The sequence below is a fragment of the Mauremys mutica genome, chromosome 4 (genome assembly GCF_020497125.1).
Source record: "Mauremys mutica isolate MM-2020 ecotype Southern chromosome 4, ASM2049712v1, whole genome shotgun sequence".
Classification (NCBI taxonomy): Eukaryota; Metazoa; Chordata; order Testudines; family Geoemydidae; genus Mauremys; species Mauremys mutica.
Genome location: NC_059075.1, coordinates 21,693,205 through 21,713,640, shown reverse-complemented (window position 1 = coordinate 21,713,640; position 20,436 = coordinate 21,693,205). Strand labels below are relative to the sequence as shown.

Sequence of the window (20,436 nt, the reverse complement as noted above, 5' to 3'; positions counted from 1 at the left end):
GGAGTCTGCCCTTGGCCCGGCTTCTGAACCATCCCGCCAAGACTCACCTAGTGCCTTCGTACACAGTGCACCCCTGGCACCGGGCTCCACCCAGCACCGGTGCCCAAAAAGAAAACTAGGATGGCTCCAGGCAAGAAAGGTCATGGGGCAAGGGACTCAGTTCAGGCCAACTGGCCATTCTGGAGCTACGTGTGCATGCCTCCCCGATCAGGGTTCTTAGCCCCTTAAAAGGTCCACCACAAACTCCTGGGCACAATATGGGACCCAACCCGCTGATGGCACAGACGCCTTCCCCAGTTTCTGCGGTGCCGAGAGCAGATGCCTCTGCCTGCGGCGCCAACGCTGCACGTGCTGTGGGAAATGGCAAAGACTCCCGATGAGGGAAAGCCAGCCTTTAAGAGCGCTCAGGGGGGCAGTGGAGCACCGCTGATCCCCCGAGACAAGACAGTGCTCTCCACCTCCCCGCTGCAGATCTCCAGAGTTGCAGCTCAGATCCTCTGGGGCTTGTCCTCAGTCACCAGAACCATTTTTGTAGTCCCCACTGTCTTGATGCGGATTGCCTAGCAGGAGGCGCTGGTCTCCGTACTACTGGCACCATTTGCCCTCCCACCGGTTGTCCTCTCGGCGCAGATCTGGGTCACTTGCCTCATGGGACTCTCCTCGTCCTGTCTCCAGTCCTCCCAGCACTGGTCCGCTTGATACCAGCACCAATCTTCTCACTCTGGGCACCGGTCTCCAGCGGCGATGGTCGGCATGCAGACTCAGGCATCAATGGCCTCACTGTGGTCACCAGAAGGGGATTCCTCCTGCACAGAAGGGCAGTTCAGGCCCTCACACAGACTCCACTGGCATGATTGGGCACCTGAGGACATGTCAACGTGGATGGCGCTGGCCAGCACAGTGGCCTTATTGGTGCATGCTGGTCATGGCAGTGTCCCCTTTCCACCATTCATCTGCTGCCGCTTTGGAGCCACAGTTGTCGTCACTGATGGCACTGGGCTTGGTGCATGAAGCATGCTCGGAGGTGAAGGCAGAGGAGACTGCAAACCCCCAAACCCCCCCAAACCTCCTTTCCCTGCAGTGGATGATGCCCTGGAGCCTCCCCTGGTGGTACAGTCGTCATCTTCGTCCCTGGACGAGACAGTCGCAGGACATTCGAGGAACAGCTCGCCAGATGATTTGAAAGAACACCAGGCCCTGCTTCGATGGGTGGCCGAGAACTTGGGCCTAAAAGTGGAGGAGATGCCCAAGCAGGCAGATATCTTGTTCAACGTCCTCTCAGCCTCTACCCCTGCCCGTGTCGCACTACCAGTGCATGATGGAATCCTCAAAATTGCCACGGCCCTCTGGCAAACCCAGTCGATCATCCCTTCCACTTCCAAAAGGGTCGAAAAGAAGGTGGTTCAGGTCCTCACAGACAATACTACTGCGATGTATTACATCAACAGACAGGGCGGAACAAGGTTGTTGGCCCTTTGCCAAGAAGCTCTCCACCTTTTGGGATTTTTGTGTGTGGCAGGCCATTCATCAGGTAGCAATGCATTTGCCTGGGACCAGGAGTGTGTTTGCTGATCGCCTCAGTAGGATCTTCTTCTCTTGCCACGAGTGGTCGCTCCATCCAGAGGCAGTCAGTATTGTCTTCCAACAGTGAGGGACTCACCAGATGGACTTGTTTGCGTCCCGTGAGAACAGGAAATGTCAGGTTTTCACTCTGGGGGATGAACAGGGGTTCCCTGTCAGACTCTTTCCTGCTCTCATGGTTGGGGACCTTGATGTATGCCTTCCTGCTAGTGCCATTCATCCATAGAGTCCTCATGAAGATCAAACAGGACAAGGCGAAGGTTATCCTTATAGCCTGCAAGTGGCCTTACCAACACTGGTTCGGCATGCAGCTGGACCTTTCGGTAGCCACTTGCTGAGTCTGTCTCTGTCCAGACCTGCTGTCCCAGAACCACGGCAGTCTTCTGCAACCGAACCTGGCGGCATTGCTCTTGATGGCATGGGATGATGCTGGCTTCAGCAGAGCAGTGCTGCACGCTGCAAGACTGTGAACTCCAAGCCCACCTCCATTGACACTGCTTGTGGGTCACCTAGAATGGAATCAACATGAGCAAGCACCGGAAGAAGAAAAAACGGTTACCTACCTTTCGTAACTGTTGTTCTTCGAGATGTGTTGCTCATGTCCATTCCATTACCTGCCCTCTTGCTCCTCTGTTGGAGTTGCCAGGAAGAATGAACTGAGAGAGCGTGGGGCCGGTGGCACTGACGCATGAGCACAGCATTCAAGGGGGTGCCACAGCTGGCCTTATGGATACCACTAAGGCAAAAATCTGACTGTGCACATGGGCACACACACACCTAGAATGGAATGAACATGAGCCACACATCTCGAAGAACAGATGAAACTGTAACCTTTTTTCCTTAACTCCTCCCCTTTCTTGGAGTCAGTTAATGTCTCTTTTTTTTTGCTTTCTAAGTGGCAAGAGAGCTTTACTTTTTTTCAATTTAAATACTCAGCCTTGGTATAGAGACCTTGTTTTCTATCTATGAACAGTTGTTGTGTACATCTGTGACACTATATAAGCACTGCCGATCTCCATATTGACACCCAGATTCTCTTCTGTAGGTTTTTAAGTTGATTGAATTCTACAAAGATATATCTAGGGCCAGCAAAGCAACTTTTCCAAGATAGGTTAGCTCTTTAAATTCTCAAAGACTGCACAATATACTAAGGGTCTCAATGTGCTTGGAGCTGTCAAAAGCTATTCTGCTAGAGCTCTGACAACTTGTCCATAATAAAGATCAGCTGCATATTCTGTGAACTCAGTAGAATAACAGTCTGAAGTTGCTTACGCTTACAAAGGAATATACAGTAACTCCTCACTTAAAGTCGTCCTGGTTAATGTTGTCTCATTGTTACATTGCTGATCAATTAGGGAACATGCCCGTTTAAAGTTGTGCAATGCTCCCTTCTAACCTCGTTTGGCAGCCGCCTGCTTTGTCCACTGCTTGCTGGAAGGAGTAGCTAGCTGGTGGGGGGCTTGGAACCAGGGTGGACCGGCAGCTCCCCATTAGCCCCCCCCATGAGATCCCAGCTCCCCTAAGTTCCCTGTGCAGCAGCTGCCCAGCAGGCTAGCAATTGCAGCTGTCCCACCCTCCCACTGCCATGTGCTGCTTCTGCCCTCTGCCTTGGAGCTGCTCCTCGAGACTCCTTCTTGCCTTGCAGGGGGGGAAGGAAGAGGGGGCTAATGTCAGGGTCTCCCCCTCCCTGCTACTCCTGCACCCCGCTTACCCCATCTTCCATAGAGCAGGGGGGACTCAGGACAGAGGGAGCTTGCTGGCAGCAGCTGTGGCCTCAGCACTCTGATCTAATTAACAAGGCAGTGTACTTAAAGGGAAATGCGCCCCACACTCTCTCTCTCTCTCCCCCCCCCCCTCCATTCCTGCTGCCTTGTAGAGTGTGAGAGTTAACCCTTGAGGGCTCAGACAATTGCTAGTTTATCATTTAGCAGTAAGGCATTCCCTGGGAAATATCCCACCCTCTGACTCCTCCACCTCAACCAAGCTTCACAATCATCGTTACTGTGTACTAGCATTAAATTGTTTGTTTAAAACTGTGTGTGTGTGTGTGTGTGTAAAATATATAAGAAAAATCTTTTGTCTGGAGAAAAAAAATTCCCTGGAACCTAACCCCCTCATTTACACTAATTCTTATGGGGAAATTGGATTCGCTTAGCATCGTTTAGCTTAAAGTTGCATTTTTCAGGAACATAACTACAACATTAAGTGAGGAGTTACTGTACATTTGATGATCAGCCTCATGGGAGCGTCATGCTGCTGGGTGTTGTCATCCTTCAGCTTGAGTCCATTGTACTAGACTCATGCACAGGCCTGTGAATTTCTGTATGTAGATGAAATACTCGCCAATCTGAAACCTCTAATCCACTTCAAACTATTCAGCTAATTTTGTTATCAAAGCTCTCACTTCTAAAGCTGAATGCAAAACTTGCCTCACTGGTCCATCATTAAATCTATCTGGCTATTGCAGTGTGTTTTTGCTATTCTCCCACTCCCCCTGGTCCAAGGAGATCTGTTGTAGGCAGTTTTCCTAAGCAGAATAGCTTCTTGCTCTTGGGCTGGCTTAGGCGCTTAGGGCCTGATGGATTTGGATCCTCACTCTGTGCGCCTTCATGCATATGTGTTCAGTGTTTAAAGATTTCTAATTAGCAAATGAACACTGCACAGCGTGAGGAAACTTTCTTCCTGATTTGCAGCTATAAGGTGTCACTAACCAGACCCATACCCAGTATTTTAACTTGTAGATGAGCAAATACAGGAATGCAATTTTGGGTCCTCTTCTGTCTCATTTCATTTCTTTTTTTTTTTTAAGTTTATGTTCTTGGCATTATTCCAGCCCCTATACAACAACTTTAATCTGAGGATGGAGGATTTTTTTTGCAAGTTAACATATCATCTTTTTTGGCGGTGGTATTAAAGAGATTCAAATGTGCTTTTTGAGGGAAGTGTGAGGGGTAATAAAATGCCTTTTTTCCATGTAATAAACTGCTGACATAGAAAAATTAGTGGTTTACCAGAAGATATCTCTGATTATAGACACGGGTGGGGAAATAGTTATAGCTTTTTGGGGTCAAAATAGATTGATCAGTTTGGTAGCTAATTCTTTATAGAAATGTGAGGTTAATGTCTGTGAAATATATCCCCTTCTCCATGCCACCATCCTACTCCCCCTCTCCCTCCTTCCCCGAAAAAAAGATCTTTCTAGTTTGAATTTCTCAGACAGGCAGAACTCTGTATCTTTCTAATGGAACTTCTGTTTGTCAGCACTGTACTAAAATAAAGTGAGTAAAAATACCTTAAAATTATTGTTCTTAAGAATTACTTTGCAGTCACCTCAACCCTCGTGTTCAGTCTTAAATTGGGTTGTGTTTGTTTTTTCCCAGTGTCTGGCACATAGGAAATTGCTCCATAAACTCTTATGTTGTGATCACCCACCCTCACCCCATCAAATTGAATTTCCTTTTGGAAATGAATTAAACTGACATATTGAGGCCTGGCCATGACATTTAACTGATGATTAGGCACCTGTACCAGAAATGGAAGCCAACTAAAAAAGCAACAGAAATATCTGCACCTGGAAAAACTGTGTTGTTGTGTAGAAAAGATTAATGTAGCATCATTTATTTGTGATCATAGTGCCCCACAGCATGATGTTATCACACAAAGGATTTAATTCCTGTTACTTTGCAACTTGCTCTGTTTTCCACCAGAACTGAAGGATGAGATGTAATTTTCAAAGGCATCTTTGTGACTAAAAAGCCTAAACCCCATTGACTTCAGTCTCATTGAGTCTGTCTTTCTTTTGAGAACAGTTTGTGTAAAATGTCTGCTTCCCAGGTGCCGCCACCTGAGACGGTGCCTCCGGTGAAGAAGGAGAAGCACAGTACACAGGCTAAAAACAGAGCAAAGAGGAAACCTCCCAAAGGAATGTTCCTTTCTCAAGAGGACGTGGAGGCTGTTTCTGCCAACGCCACTGCTGCTACCACTGTGCTCAGACAACTGGATATGGAATTGGTCTCAATCAAGCGACAGGTAGGAACCACTCCAAAGACAGCTCAGGAATAGATTGGTCATCTGATCAATTTAAAGGTGCTGCTGTTGGTCACCACATGGGTTGTTACTGGGGATTTATAGCGTGGCTGTGATGCCTTACAACAGGATGTTGCTTAATTAACAATCTGACAGCCTACCAAAGTGAATTAGCCCAGTACTGTTGAAATGTAGTTTTGTAGTTGCAAAGCAGCAAGAAATAGTTCATTTTGATCCAAAGAGTTTGAGCCTTTTGTCTTGTAACCTGGTGTTGCTCATATTTTTTAACTTGAATTTTGCTTTGGGTTGTGTATTTTCCAACAGTAACTACTTTGCATCTACCGTATTTAGTTTTTCTTCACATTTTTCTTATGTCACCTTTGGAATAGCCAGAGCCACTCTCCACTTCTGGCTATAGATCTGTTCTGTGGCATCTCCTACAGCCCTGTTGCATCTCTTCAGTCCCCCCCACCCCTGCATGCTGGCAAACAAGGAGCCCTGATGGAGCTGAACTCTGCATTGGGCAAACACACAATTCTTCACTTTGAGTCTGTGAAGCTTGTGCATCAGGGGAGACGATGGGGTTTTTGTTTAGTTTTTTTTTTAATTGGACCTTCACCTTTTGTAAGTGTTGGCATCAGCCCAAAATGCAAAGCTGAGATTCTCCTGTGGTTTGACACGTGCTTTCTGCAGGCAGGCACTGGGCAAGCTTCCCCACATATTTCTGCACTGCCAGTAGATCAGTCTTAAGCTGATTAATGGCAAATGTTCTCCGAACATCTAATAGCCAAGACAGAAGTGCTAATGAATCGCATCCTGGGTTTAGACCTTTTGCCTGTGTCCTAGATCTGAACGCTCCCTTGACTTCAGAATTTAGAGCCGGTTCAGGTCCCTTTCAAACTACTGTAGTCATTGTTAGCGTTGAATTACTGTTGTGTTTGGTGGTGTTTTAAGGTAGTACCAAGGGCTAACAGAGGATGGGGTCCCATTGTGCTGGGCACTGTACATACATAGAATAAGAAACAGACCCTGCTCCAAAGAGCTTATAGTGTAAATAGATTTAATAATCGCCCCAGATGTTTCTTGTACTTGGGGTACAGATGAGAATCTCCTTTCATAAAAGAGGATGCAGGGAGAACTGCAAAGTCAAGCTGGTAGGTGTTCGCCAGGGTGGCTGATACAGGGCTTGTTGAAACATTTTTATCCTTGCTGAAAGTCACTGCTCCATTTTCTCTCTCTTCCCCCTCCAGATTCAAAATATCAAGCAGACAAATAGCGCGCTCAAAGAAAAACTTGAAGGTGGAATAGAACAGTACAGACTTCCAGAGGTACGCCAATTCATAGACTGCTATGTGTGCATCTCCTTCTGCATTTCCCAATAGCAAGTCCTAATTCTTGCTTAAATGTCAGAGCTGGCACTATGTAGATACAATCATTGTATCTACTGCCAGCTAACCCTGAGACCAATCTAACGGTAATTGGTCTTTGCGGGAGGAGAGGGTGGAAGAGGGTAACAGTAGATAGTTTTCAATCCGTATTTGGCTGGTTGTAAAACTTGTCTCAAATGTAAACATTCAGATTGCTGCTAATACTTCGCACTCACCGTGTTCGTTTCAGAGTATTGTTGTAACACCCTTCTGAGAGAGGTAATTATTAGCCCATTCCACAGACTGGGGGATTGGCCAGAGAAGTTAGTGGCGTGACTGACAGAACTGCTGAGCACCCACAATTTCCATCATAGTTAATGGGAGATCTGGGTACTTGGCACCTCTAATAATCAGGGTATAAGAGATCACAGAGGGAGTTGGTGGGCAGTGCCAGTGAATAAAAAGAGGAACTCCTAACTCCCAGTCCTCTACTCAGAGTATGGACCAAGCCCCACAAGTCTGTGTCGTGTTAACAGTTAACTATGGAATCAATTTATTTGTCAGTTAACTGAATTGATTCTCTTTGTTGCTAAAAGGAATAATGCAATATTTTAATAGGAAGAAATATACCATATTTGAAAGATCTAGCAATTAGTTCATTGCTGCATTCATACAAGAATTTACAAACTCAGATATGAGTAGAAGTCCATTGCTTAAAGAAATGAATTACTTTGTTTGACACCTAGGTCGTTCAGAAATTTAATGCACGTTGGACTACAGACGAGCAGCTTCTTGCTGTGCAAGGTATGGAACTATAAATCTTTCCTACTTCAGCAGGTGACGTACAATTGAACCCTATGGCACGTCAAGCTGGGATTTCTCCTTCGGTGGCTAATGGAAAATCTTGGCATCACTATATATTGTTGCCAAAGAAAGAGGGGTTAACACTCCTTCCCTTTTATGATGCATGGCATGCAGTGTTCACTTGGGCAAACAGATCACTCACCTGCTTCTAGACGGTGACACTTTTGGTGCAGTCACTGCCAGGCTGCTTGTATATCTAACTTACAGGTAGATTTGGTGGGTTTAGGACTTCTGGTTTGGCTCATCCTATGTGACTCCTTTTTATATACAACTCTGCCTCTCTCTTTCTGTCTCCGCTCCCAACTCTTCTACCATCTGTCTCTCTTTCTCCCACTCCCAACTTTGTACCATCTTTCTTGCTGGTGTAACCAGAGATGACCCAAACCTTGGGGAAATTCAGCATTGGATCCTTGTATTGTGGCTCATGCCCATCTCTAGCTGTTCTCACTGGTTTTATATAATTCTTTTACGTCCGTTTTCAGCAATCAGGAAGTATGGCCGAGATTTCCAGGCAATCTCTGATGTGATTGGAAATAAATCTGTGGTGCAAGTGAAACATTTTTTTGTAAGTTACCGGCGTCGTTTCAACATAGATGAAGTTCTACAGGAGTGGGAAGCAGAACACGGCAAAGAAGAGACGAATGGACCTAGTAACCAGAAGCCTGTAAAATCACCTGATAATTCCACTAAAATGTCAGAAGAGGAAAATGAGGTAAATCTGTGACTAAAGAGTTTGGGACTGTAAAATGCTGGTTGCTTTTAGGTTCAAATATATAAATGAATTCCAAACTGTTAACAGCCATTTTTCACAGCATTCAATCAACTTATTTGTGTGTGTGTGTGTGTGTGTGTGTATATGTATGTATATATATATATATATATATATATATATATATATATATATATATATATATATATACACACACATACACATGAAATAAAGTATTTGAGCAGATTTCCCCTGTGTATGCAGTTCCCAGTGACAATATTGGGAATTCCAGGTGTAACTTAAGGTGATAAGAGACCTCCTAATTTGCAGGCTCTGACAATATCTATTGACTGTCACTGGCACCCTCTCACTTTCATTCCTTTCTGTAGCTCAGTTGGATGCTTCAGCTGGACTTAAATTCCTTAGCTCCTAGTCTAGGGTTTGGTTTTTTGGACTCAGGTGTAAATTTCTAAGATGGAAACCTTACTTGCATCACCCAGGAAGCCTGTGCTACAATGGTCAGGGCCTTGGGATCAACAAACTTAGATTTCCCTCTTACCTCAGGTGTTGAAGACGATTGGACAAGACAAGGTGCAAGCCATCCTCTTAGCACTGGTATGGGCCTCACAGTTCTGGTACCCGCCATGCTTTTCAGCTGTCCGCCCAATCTCCTCTGTCTTCCTCTGATGTGTCAGCTATTAATTCAGGATGAAGGACAGACTTGCCACCCCAACCCAGCCATGTTTCACCTGAGCGCATGGCATTTGTTTGGATGTCACAGTTAGAAAAGGCCTGTTTGGCTGGCGTCCAGGCTGTCCTGCGCAGGGTAGATAGGACTCTACCAGGAAAGGTTACAAAGCAAAATGGGAAAGATTGAAATTGTGATGCAACAGACAAGGAACTACAGCCTTACAGGCAGAGATTCCGGGCACACTGGACTAACTTTTGTCCAGGACTGCTGTTAGCTCGCCCAGGGTAAAACTGGCAGCCATCAGTGCCTTTCATCCACTGGCAGACACCTATGCTTTATTTTCCCACCCAGTCACCACCAGCTTCCTGGAGAGTATGATTCAAGTCTTCCATCCAAAGGTGAGACTTGTACCAGCCTGGGACTTGGACCTTGTTTTATCAGCCCTTACTAAGTTACCACTTGAGCCCCTGAGATCCAGCTCCTTGCTACCTCTTTCTATGAAGGTAGCATTTTTGGTCATGATGGCCAGGAGAGTCAGGGAGCTAGGTGCACTCATGGCTGACCACCTCCCCCATCCCTCCCCACCCCCACAGTTTTCCACTGGGACAAGGTATCTATGGGACTACATCTGAAGTTCATCAGTAAGGTGGTGGTGGACTTTCACATCAACCAAAGCACCCATCTACCTGTATTTTACCCAAAACCTTATTCCAGCAGGGAAGAGGTGGCGTGATGCTCCACTGGATGTGCATAGGGCTCTTACACCCTATCCGCAAAGAATACAATCTTTTCAAAAGTCTCCTAGATCTTTCCAGACTACTGTACCCCTTTCAGGAGTCCGATTAGTCTTACATACCCCAAGTTTCACCTCACTTAAAAACTACTTGCTTACAAAATCAGACATTCAAATCCAAAAGAGTCACAGCACACGATTACTGAAAATCTGCTTACTTTCTTGTTTTGTCTGTATGAAATTTTAGTTTGTTCGGACTTTGCTAGTGCTTTTTATGTAGCCTGTTGTAAAACTAGGCAAATATCTAGATGAGTTGAGTACCCCGTAGAAGACCGCTGCGTACTCCCAGGGGTACACGTACCCCTGGTTGAGAACCACTGTCCTAGACTCTGTCATTCGTAGAGTGTGTGAAAGGAGAGGTCATTTCCTCCCAGACACTAAATGGATCTCAGGGTACGTCTTCACTACCCGCCAGATCGGCAGGTAGCAATCGAATTCTCGGAGTTCGATATATCGTGTCTCATCTAGAGGCGATATATCGAACTCTGAACGCGCTCCCGTCGACTCTGGAACTCCACCACCGCGAACGGCGGTGGCGGAGTCGACGGGGGAGCCGCGGACGTCGATCCCGCGCCATGAGGACGGGTAAGTAACTCGAACTAAGGTAGTTCGACTTCAGCTACGCTATTCGCTATTAGATCGACCCCCCCCCCCAGTGTAGACCAGGCCTCAGGGAGCATTCTTCTCTGCTATGAGATGAATGTCTCCTCAAAGGTAGGGTATGAGTGTGTGCTCAACTAGAGCTCAGGCAGCATCGATCGCTTCCCTTAGTGATGTCCCTTTTACTGACATCAGCAGACAGCTACTTGGAGTTCTGTTCACACCACTTAGGCATTATGCACTGGTGTAAGCAACTGCTTCTCTAGGTAGGGGAGTTCTACAGTGTATTGTGTCATAAGGTTCCAGGCACCCATCTTCTTTAAAGAGATGTAGCTCTTGAATCTACAGCTACCTGAAGCACACTACACACAGCGACAATCTCTCACAGAAGGATGGGTTGCTTGCCTTGTGGTAACCCGAGTTCTTAAAAGCGCGTTTGTTGCCCTGTGTGTAGGGAGTTGGATAGCGCTCTTTGTCACTGCCTGGTTTTCCCTTCCTGTGAACTGGCAGTAGAGAAGAAACAAAATGGCAGAGGATCTGGCAGCCCCCTCTGTTCTCTTGGTGCAGAGCACAAGGAGAGCAGGGGCGCATGCACAGACCATACGGACATTGCTAAGGAAAAATTTCCGGTCTGGGGCACATGGATCATGTGTGCCAACACATCGAAGGTGAGTAACCCATCCTTCCTTGGTTTTCCCTGGAATTGTTCTTTCATGGCAAACGGTCACCTTTATGCTTCCTGTGAAATCACTGACAATAAAGTGGCCTTAGTACTGAGTTTAGTTTTATTTACAATCTGCTGACAAGTCCTGTTTCATCTCAGAGCAGAGGATGCTGCTGTCTCCTTGCTATATGTCAGAGTTTTCTGTCTTTGCTTTCAGTATCTTACACTTCGAGAGATATTGGAAGTGTGTGTGTACAGTTAAACAAATGTCTCTTCTTTTTCCCTCTAGGCTACTTCTGTTCTTGATGTCAGATATGCATCTGCTTCATGAGAAGCCCGTGTAGCCTAGAACAATTTGTGTTTGACTACTGTGTTATCCAGGATATCAGGTATTAGCAAACCTCAGACAGCCATCTGCATCATATCTATGTGGACAAGCAGCTATTACCAAAAAAAGGCAAACGCTTCCAGTCCTGTGCTACATCTGCCTTAATTTTTCCTCGTTCCTCCATACTGCCTCCACTTTCTTTCAAAAGCTCTCAGCGCTCCATTTCATCAGTGTCCTGCTTAAGCACGGGGACTTCTAGAACCAGTTACACCCGTGGGTAAAATCTGGCAAGTCTGCACAGCAAGGAACTCCGGTGTTAGCAGCCCCACACTAATGCTACACAGTAGGAGCTCTTATAATACTTGGTCCTCTCCAGAGGGTATAAGTACGTATTGCTGCATGGCCTTGTGATCTCTGCTTCCTGTATAAAGTAATTATTATTCTTACAATGACACTATTATTAGTGAGCTTTCTATAAAGGAGACGCTTATGCACATGCCAATGGCGGCATACTCTGCAATTACAGGGCATTTTAGCAAGCGTTCTTAAATAATGCAAAGTGAAGTGAAAGGTTATTCCTAAGGTTGGGGTCTTTCTACAGTCATAAACATAACTCATTACACTTCTGGTTGGTGCAATTCTTTCTTTCCTCTGTATTTGTACATATTCTTGCTTCATAGAAAGCTCACTAACTGGTTGAGTGTTTTATTCCTGGATATTTTTAATAGCTTTTATTTAGTGTAAAAGGGAATACATAACCTGAAATCTGTCAGATACAATATATAACCCATGGCATTTGGCATTCACGTTGTAACTTTTTAAGTGAGTGCCACGCAACTTCCTTTTTCCTGACTCTCCGTGGGATTAAGTCAAAACAACTTTAGCTGGTTCTTCTCCCTTTGGAATGTCCTTTTTTTGTAAATTAGGCTACCAAACAGTCACTTTATTCCAGTGTCGTCGTCGTCCTCTTCAGAGCACTGAGGTTGCCAAAGCCACCAAATTCATCATCTCTGTGGAAGGGTGGGGAAGGGTTGACGTGAAAGTGCAACCCTAAAATGTAGATTTCAGACTTAGAGGAGACCTTGCGTGGAGGAGGACAAGGACCATCTCATTGACCTCATTCAGTTCTGTATTGTTCCCCCTTTTGTCACTCTGATCCCCTTTCTCAATACTGTACAGCAGGGGTCCCCAACCTTTTCAGGACCAGGGACCGGTCATGCCTGCGGAGGGTGCGCTCGTCCCGCGGCTCGGGTAGACCTCCCGCAGGCACGCCTGCGGGAGGTCCACTGGGTTGGTTCGCGGCCCGGTTTGTAAGAGGCCGCGGACTGGTACCGGGCCGCGGACCGGGGGTTGGGGACCCCTGCTGTACAGGACCTGGAAGTGATCTGATTAATCTTGTGCAATGTTTCTGAACAACCAGTCCATAGACTGGCACCAGTTTGTGGCAGCCTCCTTGCTGGTCCCTGAGATTTCTCTGACACATTTTAGGAAGGTAGCAAGCAGGTCTCTGGTATCAAAAAGGTTGAGAAACAACTGATCTAGTGAGCCAAGAATAATGCCCTGGGAAGATACAGCTGCTTTCCCTATATCATTGCAAGTTTGACCCACTTTGGTTTTGGAAGCAATTTCAGTCCCTCTAGAGCAGGAGTTCCCAAGCTATGGTTCGTGTACCACTACTGGTATATTTGCTTGATGTTCCATCCATTCACTTAAGGGTTGGTTTTTTTGGGTTTGTTTTTTTTAAGATGATGATACAGGAAGCAGTGAAGTTTGGGAGCTGCTGCTCTAAAGCGTGCATCACTTTCATTTTCAGAACCAAAATATGCAATTAAAAGGGGAAGAGGCGCACCCCAAAATTTGCCTTAGCCCCCCTGTAGCCACCCCTCCCAGTGCAAAGGTGAAACCTTACACAGATACTTCTGTTGCTGGCGGCAGCGCTACCTTCAGAGCTTGGCTCCCAGCCAGCAGCCGCTGCTCTCCAGCTACCCAGCTCTGAAGGCAGCACCGCTGCCAGCAACAGCACAGAAGTAAGCCTAGGCAGGGGTCTGGGGTGCCTGAGAGCAGCCTTGGGCTGTGTTCCTGCCCGCTGGGGTGAGCTACCCAGGGCAGGTGGTGGATCCAGGGCTCCCCATGGTCTAGGCTGACCTGTTCCAGCCCAGGCTCCTGGGGCCCCCTGCACTCGCTGTTCCCCACGGGCTCTGTCGGCCCCGGAGCTGAATCCCCCTGCCCGGGCAGCTCTCATGGGCTGTCAAAGGGCAGTGGGGAGCTGAGGAGCAGCAAGAGGAGATGCGGGAGCGCTGTGGCCAATCATACCATGACAGCAGCCAGTGCAGCAGCTGCCCTGCATTGCCCAGCTCAGGCTTCCAGCCTGGCCATGGGGCGGGGCTTTGGGGGGGAGAAGAGGGGCCAGCATTTAACTGAGGAGCAGGAGGGAGTGGGGCCATAGAGAAGGGTGGGGTTTCGTGGTGAGGGGGCCATAGCCCCCCGATTTTCTGTCTACCCCACCTCAGAGCAACAAACAAAACTAACAGACATTGTTATACCAACAGATGTTTGTGGTGTAGACATTGCCCAAGTTGAGGTTGCACGATCACCTCCCACTTCCCACCAAGTCTGGCAAACTTATGATCAGAAAAGTTGTATTTTGGCTTTCTCCCCAAGAGAAAATAGCATGTATAATTCATTTGATATCAGGAAGAAAAAAGTTGTCTAATTCTTTTTTGGAGGACTACTATCTTATTGTAGTCTTATACATACAATATAGCCCTGTATTTTTAACTTTTTATTCTCTTACCTATTATGTTTTTAAATACAAGAAATCATTTTAGCTTTGAAAGTTTAAATGGTTTGGTCTTGTTTATATGAAGACCTTCTCTCCTTCCCCCCCGGCCCTTTTTTTTTTTTTTTTTAATGGATCAAGCATTAGATACATCAACTGGTTGCATTCTGATTAGAAGGGTCCACAAAGATTACTGCATAAGATGTAATATTCACTTAAATTTTGTTTTCTTAAACTATCAATGTGAATGTTATAATTATATATATTTTGTGGAATATGGGAATTTATTTCTCCTAAGTATAAGTTATTGTGCAAAAATATGGTATTGTTAAAGCAAATGATAGTTTAACTTTTAGTTTTAGAAATCTTAAAGATATAAAAGTGTATTACATATGCATAAACAAATTACATTTGTTCTATTTAATTTTTATGTAGCTGTGTAAAGTGCTAGGTAACTTTTTTTTTTTTCCACTTATCCATTAAAACACCTTGTTACTTGAATATTGTGTTTAACTGGTCTGAAACACAGTGATCAATTTTTTTGTAATATAATCTTTATAACCAAGGGAAAAAATACATGCCTCAGTTGTGCTTAACAGTATAGCAACAATGTACAATCAGATGCTTAAGTCCATAGTAGCCATAACCGGTAATGCAGCCACAACGTTTGTGTCTTGATATATTTAATACCAATGGGGATAACTGATTCTTAAAGTTTTTTTTTACACGTTTGCAACCAGGAAGACCCCTGGATTCTGAATAAAAAGCATCATTTTTAAAAAAGCTAATACAAGAATGAAACTTTTTTTTTTTTTCCTTCTTACGGTGATGTCCTGACAAACATTTTTCTTTCCAGGACAAACACATCTGAAACATTACTTACTAAAATATGCTCATTGTCACTTTAAATTTAAACCTAACCCATTTTAGTTTTTGCCTCCTCCCCCAGCTTAATCTCCAATATACTGTTGGTATTCATGCACACCAAATATGAGCCAAACTGTGCATTATGCTAACTTGGTCACTGGATTTGTGAGCTTAAAGACTTTGAAAAACTCCCGATCAATGAACAGCAAAAATGTCACAAGAGATGTGGCTTTTCTGATATATATATTTTTAAAGTCTGTATAGAATGTCTCATAGCCCATTCAAAATTGAGTGGCCTAATAGTCACACTTAAAAAAATGCATTTTTTTATTAGCTCCAGCTTGCCTTTAGCAAGTCAAAAATCTAGTGATCTTGTGCAATGCCCTGAAGCAAATACACTTTCTGCCACTCCCTGGATTAATGCAGCTTTTTCTGTTGATAGTAAAGCACAATTGCAGTGAAAGTTACCATTCAGAAGATGGAAGGTCAGTATAGTCTATGCATGTTGTATAATAATGAGTGTTTACATTCATATTCTCCTAAAATTAAATTTATACTGGAGTGTATAGTATTCCATTATGTAGATTTTATCAATTTTGTTAACTGCTTATAGATTACTTAAAAGAATTTTTTCAAAATTTTAAAAGATGTATAAGGTTAAGTTTGCAAATATAATGGAAATGCTGTATAGCTTGGGAAGTGATCAAATACTCGTTGGGGTTTTGAAGAAAGTATGTTGTAATAATGCTGTTGTAAGTAATATTTTAATGTCTTTTTTGCCTGTTTTCTATTATTCAGCACACTTACTGTGATGAACGTTCATAGCATTATAAAATTGCTTAACCACTGAAAAGCAACATTTGTTTTTGAATTATCATTTTACTGTAAGAGGAATTATAGTGGGGTTTGAAAATTCATTTGTGAAATTCTACATAATTCATTTTTCTATGATTTCCAATGTTTGCTGACATCAAATAAAATTTTTCAAGCCATTGATGTAATAAAACATGGAGTAACAGATATTGTTGCTGCAAAATGTCGGTCTGGAATGCGTGGGGGGTGGGTGCTCAAAGACCTCATTTGTCAACATCTGTAGCCTGGTTGGATAGTCACAATTCTACTGTTACATCTCATACGCATGCACAGGCCTATTTTGTGACATTGGAGCACAATTCAACTCCCATTCAGATCGATGGGAGTCTTTCCAGGGATTTTAATGGGAGGTGAATTGGGCCCTTACCACTCAAAATCCACATAAGGGGATGAGAAATGGGGAAGTGCATTGCATCAGTTACAGTGGCTAGAGATGTTTGGCGTGCAGGGGAGACAGGCTTCTGGCAGCAGTTCTGGGGAGACTTCACGTCATTTATTTTTGGAGGTGTAGCATGTTCCTTCTCTTCCCTCTTGACCATGTTCCTGCTACTTACCTCCACCTAGGGTGCCCAGACAGCAAATGTAAAAAATCAGGATGGGGGTGGGGAGTAATAGGAGCCTATATAAGAAAAAGACCCAAAAATAGAGCTATCCCTATAAAATCGGGACATCTGGTCACCCTACCTCCACCTAACCCTTGCCATAACTGGCCTTCAAGAAGCACATGAGTCAATAATCTGGCTGTCCCTTGGGGGAGCCTCAAACATTCACCTCAGGCAGCCAGAATCTGGCCCATGGTGTATAAATGCGGGACATTCCCCAGCATATTGAGCATTAAACTGGATGTTTGGAAGATGAAACATGTTCCAAATGTTCTGTGACCTGTACAGACAAAGGACAAGCATGTTGGACATGCATTTTAGCAAGATAACATTTTTCTTATACAATTGTGAACAAAACTAAAAACCAATTTCAGTGTGAAAATACATAGTTATTTAACCCTTGTCACTGAAAGCCAATAGTAACGACTGCACTAACTCGTCACTGCTGTCTGAGTCGCTATAAATAGCAGTTGAAGAATCTTTAGATGGATTTTTCAAAATGCAGAAGCAATTATTTCCCCATTTTGAGGGGGGAAAAAAAAAAAGGACCATGCAAAGGAGGGGGATTCACAGTGGAAACAGAGCAAAATGCTAATAAACTGGAGAAAGCACACGCCGTCTATAACAAGGCAATTAGAGCTTACTTCCTACAATCCCTGTATGGGACAAATAACAGGGAACTTGTTTGGCTGCATACATTAAACCCAGCCTAATTAATGATAAAAAGCAAAATGCTGTGTTTGCTTCCTGTGCATGTCTGCAGGGGGGAAATTAGCTTTACCCCTTTTTCCTGCTTTACGATGTCCAAAGAGAGCCTGCTGGTGTTAAGTTGTACAAATGGACAGCATTTTAAAAGGAGCCTAAATGTTATCTTACCGATTTTTTTTTTTTTAAAATCTGCCTGATCTCGAAGATGGTGGGAGATATACTCCATGTGCTCAAAGGTAAGAGAAATGGGGAATTCATAAAATCCAAACTTAGCTTTTGGTGAATAAAGTCAATGTCAACATTTTTACACAGTACACCTCTACCCCGATATAACGTGGTCCTCGGGAGACAAAAAATCTCACCGCGTTATAGGTGAGACTGCGTTATATCAAACTTGCTTTGGCCTCCCTGTTCCTTGTTCCCTGACCGCCCCCTCTAGAGATCCCTGTCCCTAATCACCCCCAGGACTCCACCCCCTACCCAATCCCCCTGTCCCCTGACTGCTCTGACCCCTATCCACCGCCCCCTAACAGGCACTCACCGGCAGTGGCGGGAAGCAGAGCAGCCCGGCCCCAGCTCGCTCCATTCCGCCAGCTCCCAGCCACGGAGCTCCGCTTCCCTCTGCCGGTAAGTGCGAGGAGGCTGGGGAAAGGTCCTGCACTCACCTGCCCGGCAGGAAGCGGAGCGCCATGGCTGGGAGCTGGCGGAGTGGAGCTGGGCTGGGGCAGGGCTGCTCCGCTTCCGCTGCTGCTGGTGAGTGTGTGTGTGTGTGTGGGGGGGGGAATCCCTTCCCCCAAACCCCCTCCCCTAAGCAACATGGCTGGGGCCAGGGCGAGGGAAGCAGAGCGGGCTGCTCCCAACCCCCCACTAATCCCTCAGGCCACTCTGGGACTGCGGGGCCCCCAAAAGTGCCCTCCCACAGCTCCTGCGCCCCCGACTCTGGGCAGGGGGAGCCCCTGACCGCCCCAAGACCGTGGCCCCTTATCGAACCCCTTGGCCCCAGCCTGGCCTGGTACCCTTAACACGCTGCTCAGAGCGGCGTGTCAGAGCTTTACCGCCTTGTATGCGAACCCGCCTTATATCGGGTCGTGTTATATCGGGGAGGAGGTATACTTTGAGCATATAAAATGCAAAGAAAAGCAGCAAACTGTGATGAATAGGGTACTATACTAGGGTTAAGGAGTCCAGCTTCTTTCTCCTGCTCTGCCCCAATTTATGATCACAGAGCAGAGCGGACAGGGAGCTGCAGACAGGGGAGTTTGAGAGGGAGAGCAAGAGAACTGAACCAGCAAGACCGTCATACATTTTATGCCACCATGGGCAAGCTGGGGAGGGGGGCCATTCACTTTGGTATTTCGGTGAGGGCTGGTGGCACATTTTTATATGTAAAAAGACTCTCCTCTAATGTAGAAGAGGATTGTTAGAGGATTCCATTACCTTTCATTTCAGTAATTACTTGATGCTAAGCTGTCCTAAATTGATGTGCCAATGGGTCCTATGGACTTGATTGCCTCGATCATTAATCTCTCTCGCTCGATGCTGAATTGCTCAATCTACTTTTCATTAGGATGGGTTGTTAACTCTCCCCTGACACAAATCAGGGAGCTAAAGATGGGACCAAATTCTGCTCTGAGCTACACTAGAGCAAGTCTGGGAGTATATCTGGAAACTTCTGGAATTTCCAAGGTGCACTAGTCTCACGTTGCATGCTGAAATCTGCACTTCCGTGTATAAAACAGCCATGTTTGCAGATAAAGGCTCATCAACATGAGTGTAGCAACTGAATATTCTGTTAAGGTAGCCATGTTTGGAAATTGGGCCCAGTGCTTTTCCTTCTCCATAGTCCTATATTTGAGTTGCCTGGAAGTGAAATCATGTCAGAAAAATGTATATTTCTCTAATACAGTAAATCTGGTCCAACCCATCATGGATCATTCTCAAGTCTACCCAATATTAACAAGCTGGTTCAGTTTTTCTCACCCAAACGTTCCCTTGGTACAGTCATCAGCTCTCGCAAAAGCAAAAACAAAACAAAAAAAACTACTTTTGTTACAGGGGTAGGTTTGCACCCCTTTTATGGTCTCTTCCTGCAAACACTTGTGCAATCAAGTTTGATGGGAATAAATGTTCATAGAAAGTGAATGTTAAGCTTCTCAAATGACAGATTTTTTTTCTTTTCTTTTTAGAGTTGCCGAATCTGCAGTTTTTCATGCTTGAAGTTAGGTTATCAGTTCTTCTCTACTTGGAGAGCAAAAAATGCTGCATTACTTATGTCACTAATCACAACTAAGCCATACAGCTTTGCTTTTAATGAGTGAACCAGAAACAATGGAATTTAAGGGGTTTGTAGAACTCCTTGAATAGTTGGAGAGAAATGTAACCGATTCACAGCCATTCCATAAAGGGAGCAGAAACTAAGCCAGTAATTCTGAGACTGCAGCTGTGGTGCCACAAGTGGCCCTTTAATGTGTCTCCTGTGGGTCTTTGCAGCACATGATATTAAAACAGTGTGTGACTTAATTATTAACCAATCATTTTAATTAGCCAATAACTCATATTACTATGCTGTTAACAAATTATCAACTTGCACTACATTATTATTTTATTTGCTGTGAGAATAATATATAAACTAAATATTTCCCATCATACTGTTTAAATATGAATATATAGTATTATAGTAAATGAAAATGAATTCACACCACTGTGGCTCTTTTGGATAATGTTGATCACTAATTTGGCTCCTGAACCAGAGATCTGAGAATCACTGAACTAATCAATCTATTTCATGATGAACTACTCATTCAGCTGTAAGCATTGTATTGTAACCTTCCCCTCCAGCGCCCAATGGATTCCAATGCAGTAGAACCTCAGAGTTACGAACATCTTGGGAATGGAAGTTGTATGTAACTCTGAACAAAACGCTATGGTTGTTCTTTCAAAAGTTTGCAACTGAACATTGACTTAATACAGCTTTGAAACTTTAC

At 44.8% G+C, this 20,436-nt stretch overlaps 1 protein-coding gene across 6 annotated transcripts in view; it reads left to right on the top strand.

Annotated features, from left to right (window-relative positions):
• Positions 1 to 19,898, top strand: part of RCOR1 (REST corepressor 1) — a 135,875-nt gene extending 115,977 nt beyond the window's left edge. For 2 of the 6 annotated variants that reach the window (XR_006579340.1, XR_006579341.1), the window contains 6 exons: positions 5,416 to 5,610; positions 6,858 to 6,935; positions 7,721 to 7,778; positions 8,321 to 8,550; positions 11,585 to 11,684; positions 15,712 to 16,269. Coding sequence is in view for 2 of the 6 variants with exons in the window: in XM_045016649.1 (XP_044872584.1) it covers positions 5,416 to 5,610; positions 6,858 to 6,935; positions 7,721 to 7,778; positions 8,321 to 8,550; positions 11,585 to 11,626 (603 nt within the window). In the remaining 4 variants the exon portion in view is untranslated. Of the gene's footprint in view, positions 1 to 5,415; positions 5,611 to 6,857; positions 6,936 to 7,720; positions 7,779 to 8,320; positions 8,551 to 11,584; positions 12,795 to 15,711; positions 16,270 to 17,657; positions 17,689 to 19,638 lie in introns of those variants that run through there. The other 4 variants (XR_006579343.1, XR_006579344.1, XM_045016650.1 and 1 more) reach the window with 4 other exon arrangements.
• Positions 19,899 to 20,436: the final 538 nt, after the last annotated feature.